At 38.4% G+C, this 5,404-nt stretch overlaps 1 protein-coding gene across 1 annotated transcript in view; it reads left to right on the forward strand.

Moving 5' to 3' along the window:
• Positions 1-5,404, forward strand: part of CFAP251 (cilia and flagella associated protein 251) — a 108,204-nt gene that overhangs the window by 36,155 nt on the left and 66,645 nt on the right. The window contains exons 8-10 of the mRNA XM_023739297.1: positions 1,834-1,911; positions 2,749-2,799; positions 4,932-5,146. Coding sequence (XP_023595065.1) covers positions 1,834-1,911; positions 2,749-2,799; positions 4,932-5,146 — 344 coding nt within the window. The remainder of the gene's footprint in view (positions 1-1,833; positions 1,912-2,748; positions 2,800-4,931; positions 5,147-5,404) is intronic.

The raw sequence follows: 5,404 nt of genomic DNA on the forward strand, positions 1-5,404 counted from the left end.
AACAAAATTCTAACTCACAAAAAAAGACCAGACTTACTGGCCTGACAGAGACTGGAGAAACCCCAAGAGTATGGCCCCTGGACAACCTTTTAACTCAGTAATGAAGCCACTCCCGAGGTTCACCCTTCAGCCAAAGATTAGATGGGCCCATAAAACAAAACGAGACTAATGGGGCACAACAGTTCAGAGACAAGGACTAGAAGGCAGGAGGAGACAGGAAAGCTGGTAATAGGGAACCCAGGTTTGAGAAGGGAGAGTGTGACATGTTGTGGGGTTGTTAACCAATGTCATAAAACAGTATGTGTACTGTTTAATGAGAAGCTAGTTTATTCTGTAAACCTTCATCTAAAGTACAATAAAAAAAAAAAAAAATCTGGCCTCTAGCGTTTCTTGAACATATGATGTCATTTCTTTCCTTAGTTTTAGAAAATTGTCAGCCATTGTCTCTTTAAATGTTACTTCTACCACATTTTTCCCCCTCCTTCTGGGACTCCAATTACATGTAAGTTAGACCTTTTTGTCTCTTCCCATAAGTCTTTCATGCTCTTTTCTGTATTTTCTATCCTTCTGTCTCTATATGCTTCATTTTGGATATTTTCCACTGACTAATCCTGCCTTTGGCTATATCTTATTTTCTGTTAAGCCAGTGATTGAATTTTTAAAATAATTTTTTCAGACCTAGAATTCCCATTTGACTGTTTCTTTGAATAGAGTTACCTGCTGAAATGCTCCATCTTGTTCTGTATTTTCTTGCACATATTAATCACAGTTATTATCAAGTCTGTGTCTGATAACTCTAGTCTTTGGATCTTCTGTGGATCTCTTTCTGTTAGTTGTTTCTCCCCCTTGGTTTTCAGTCATTTGGATGTTTTTGTTCTGCCTGGTTATTTTTCACCGAATGCCCGATACTGTATTTAGAAAGTGTAGAAATAATTTGTGGCTCAGGATGATAACTTCCTCCAAAGAAGACTTATTTTGCTTCTGACAGGCATTTGGCCAGGAGCACGCCACCTTCATCTAATCAGAGGTCAAGTTAACTTAAGCTGATTTTCTGTTTTTGTGAGGTCAGTTCCATGAGCCTGCTTTTATCAGTTCCTCAACTCATCCGGGCTTTTCTGCTGTCCTGATGTTAATTCTCAGACCCCGGCATTGGTGGTTTGCAGCCTGCAGTGGGGCAGCAAGCAATAGGCAAGGAATCAGTGTCAAGATAGGGCAGAAACAGCAGGAATGGACCCTAAAGAGTGTTTCTTCCGCCTGTCTCTCCATACTGCTTCCTGTACCCTTTCACCTCAGGCTACAGCCACCCACTCCCCATACACACACCATTTCAAGACACACACAATCAATCTCCCCAGGGATTTTTCCATTTTTGTTGTTTAGTTTTTGAATTTCATGTTTCCTTTGCTTCTATAGTTTCTGCAGAGCTGATTCTTGGGAAGGGAGCCAGAAGCCCATGCTAGTACACCGTCTTGGCAGGAACCAGAATCCCTTTCCAATATTTTGCATTCATTCCAAGATACCTTGTGGCCCTGTCAAATTTAGAAATGCATACACAACAGTCTTTGTCCAAAAGGACAAAGAATAAAAGTTATTGGTGAATTCAAATTTACAGATGATGGATTATAATAAAGACTAGATATAGGGAACAGACTTGGGACTTTTAATGTTAACAATCAATATTTAAATTATATTCCTTTTGCTTACCAAATGCCTTGTCTTTTATGTGTTGTATTCCTACTCAGTAATTTGTTTTAATTAAACACATTATTTAATATTCAACGTAACCAGAGAGAAAACAGATAATGTAATATTTTTCCATACTTTATATTTCAGAACTACCTTATTTTTAATCCAACAAATAATAAAGAATTGGTGAGCAATAGTAAAACGCGGGCAATATATTATTCATGGGTGAGTAGAAATATTTTGTTATCTTAAATGTGGGTACAAGTATATGCTCATCCTTTGAGCGTAGATGTTTTGGTAGTGTAACAATATACAGGAAAACCTGTGAAAGCGGGAACCTGTCAGAGAAGGAAAACATACATTTTTTCTAATAGAGGGCGATAGAAAAGTGGTAAGACTGCACCCTGTCAAAGGTGGAAAACCTGCGAGACCTGGAAAACAAGGCAGTCCTGGCGAGTTTTGGCTGTCTCAGTATCAATGTAGGGAGCCGCAAATATATCTTAAAATGTTTTTAATTTAATCATAGTATTTATCTTAGTCCCACTGGAAATTAGCATATTAAGTCAGAAGCAGATAATTTAAGTTAAATTAGAAAAATTTTTAAGTAATCAGGCAAATATTTATTTGAATGTACTTTTCAGGTCTAAAATTTAGGGTTTTTGGGGGGTGCGGGACTTTGTTCTTTTTAGAAAGAAATGGGCAAACATCAGGAATATGTACACTAGCATCGGCAAGGTCATGAGATTAAAAAAACTTTGACTCCCTGATTTTTAGTGATGTTTATTACTTCAGCTGTTAACGATCATAGAGCCTTATTCATGTAGAATTCAGATTTGGATTAACTACCATATAAAGTCACAATCACTGGTGGCTTTTTTAATGTATTTACTCTCCCCTCAGAATGGTTTGGATGTTCCCAGAGGCAGCAGGTTCTCTTATCTGTAGAAATTGCAAAGCCCTGGCCTTGTTTAGATGCCTTTGTTTGGATTTTGTTATGTAGTTCCTCTTTTCAAAATCAGGTCTTTTTTGAGTAGTGATTTTTTTTTTTTCTGCACTTCCCAGTATGAAGAGAAAAATACACTTGCTCACAGTGCCCCACTTTTAACAGAAAAAGTGAGTATGTCTGTTGCATTTGTATACATCAGATTCTGTGGAGACTAAGTATATGTGTGTAAGCTTAGTGGGGAGCCCTGGTGGCACATTGGTTAAGCGCCCAGCTGCTAACTGAAAGGTCAGTGGTTTGAACCCACCAGCTGCTCTGCAGGAGAAAGATGTGGCAGTCTGCTTTCATAAAGATTAAAGCCTTGGAAACCCTAGGAGACAGTTGTACTCTGTCCTGTAGGGTCACTATGAGTCAGAATTGACTCGATGGCAATGGGGTTTTTCTGTTTGTTTGTTTTAAGCTTGGTTGGCTTGGACAATTATTTGTATGTCTTCATATTAAACCATTGAGAAAGGAATTTGAAAGATTTGGGTTCTTTATCCCTATTGAATTGTTGGTAGAGAATAATGTCAGTATTGTTAAAAATAAAGTATTATGGAGGAAAAAATTACTATCATGAGAAAATCTCCTCCAAAAAGGCGATAGCTTTTATAATGTATGTGCGCAGATTGACAAAGAATCAAAGTTAACTTGGAGTGACGTAGATAGAATAGTTGAACATGAATGGATCCCTTATAAAGCTGCTCAGTTTCAGACCAATAAAAAAATGACACTGGCTGAGATAATCTTTAAACCTTAAACCAAAAATATCCCCTGAAATCTTCTTAAAACCAAAGAGTAGTTTAGCTTAACTAGTGAAAAATGTCTGCCTTGACCCCCGTGCTTTTTTAAGATCTATCTATATGGGATCAAACTGACAACAGCAACTTAAAAGATTAGATAAGAGCCTTAGGGGGCAGTGAGTTTATGTTAACAGGTAAGCAGCAGTTTAGATACGGGGAGTGAGAATGGTTGCACAACCGGGGAGTGAGAATGGTTGCACAACCGGAAGAATGTAATCCGTGTCACCGAATTGTATGTGTAGAAACCGAATTGTATATGTAGAAACCGTTGAATTGGGGTATGTTTTGCTGTATATATTCTCAACAACATCAGCAAAACAAATTTAAAAAAAAATGACATGGGGTATTTAGATACTTATGAGCCAATAGGAATGGTGATGAAACATTGGAAAAACCATTTTATTTTCCCCGTTTACCTCAAGATACTGCATTTGAGGTGGATGTCGAGTTTTTGTGTCCTGCACAATTTTCTGCATTTGATATCCACGTAGTCTGCTCTTGGTGAGCACCTTATGGTGATTTTTTCCTGCTCCCTTTTCTCACTCTTGGTATAATTTGTAGATAGCTCTTTTTTTTTAAGAGGGTTTGCCAAAAGGAAAGAAAAAAAAGATGGACACAAAGAAAGATTATTCTGTGTGCACTATTTGCTTTTCATGAACCAACGTATCAAACAAGAATCATTTGAAATTCTAAAAGAGCCCTTGTATTGAAATAGTGCTGCTCTTGGAAAGAACGTGATGTTCTTGTTTGACCCAGTATTGTTTGACTGATCCTCCTGTGTTTAAGTCAGAAGAGGCAAAGCCAGAATCAGAGAGTCGGGCAGCCAGACCTGCTTGTGTCACGTGGCAAGTTGCTGAGGTTCACTCTCATTCATTCGCTAAACATTCACTGAGGGGCGTCAGGTCACTGAACTGGGTTTTTTCTATAGTTTTTCTCAAAGACATTGTCTAAGAAAGACAGCCTGTTGTCTGATTTTACCTAGCACAAATTTCATAAGGCGTCTCATTCTGGAGCATTTCTATGTACTTAAATAATTTCTACTGATGGGAAAATTACTTTACGATCAAAGGGAGGCTGGGAAAAGTATTCAGTGATAATTTTACAGCCAGTGCATGCTTTCGCTCACGACAGACATCAATTCCTTTATCTGTCTTGGAAACCTCGGTAAGAGAAGTTGAACAGGTGTCCACAGTGATTATCAGTATTTCATTTGCTTTGAGCAGACAGTTTAATAATTGAACATGATACATGGCCCGTCATTTGTTCTTAGCAAACCTTCAGACGGTCAGAACTGCCCGAACTGCAGCAACCCACGAGGGAAGGTTTTTTAGTGATTGCTTTTTGCATTCTTTTTTCTCCTATATTTATTTCAGTGAACTATTATAAAACATTGTGTTGACAAATGCTTTGTTTTACATTTATTATCAACAATAACTCATAACCTGCCTCTTGAAATGCAGACATTCAACAAGCTCGTGGGAAAATTCAGCCAGTCCGTCTTTCACCTGAATTTAACACAAATACTCTCGGCAACAATGGAAGGAAAGCTGGTTGTCTGGGACATACGCCGCCCGCCACCATCTGCCATCACCTTTTTGGGCTTTCCCTATATCAAACCTTGTAAACTGGTTCATTTGCAGAAGGAAGGCATCACTGTGCTCACTACAATTGATAGGTAATTAATTAAAAAACAGCTATAGATGATTATAAAAGTGTGTTAAAGCCCTTTTGGATGTATGCACATATTTTGTATATGCATAGAATATTTCTGGGGAGAGTCACAATTAACTGGGAACACTGTTGCCACTAAGGAGAAGAACCAGGAGCCCTGGTGGTGCAGTAGTTAAGTGCTCAGCTGCTAACCCAAAGATCAGCCGTTCGAACCTACCAGCAGCTCCGCAGGAGAAAGATGTGACAATCTGCTTCTGTAAAG

The sequence above is a fragment of the Trichechus manatus genome, unplaced genomic scaffold (genome assembly GCF_000243295.1).
Source record: "Trichechus manatus latirostris isolate Lorelei unplaced genomic scaffold, TriManLat1.0 scaffold00131, whole genome shotgun sequence".
In the NCBI taxonomy this organism is placed as follows: Eukaryota; Metazoa; Chordata; class Mammalia; order Sirenia; family Trichechidae; genus Trichechus; species Trichechus manatus.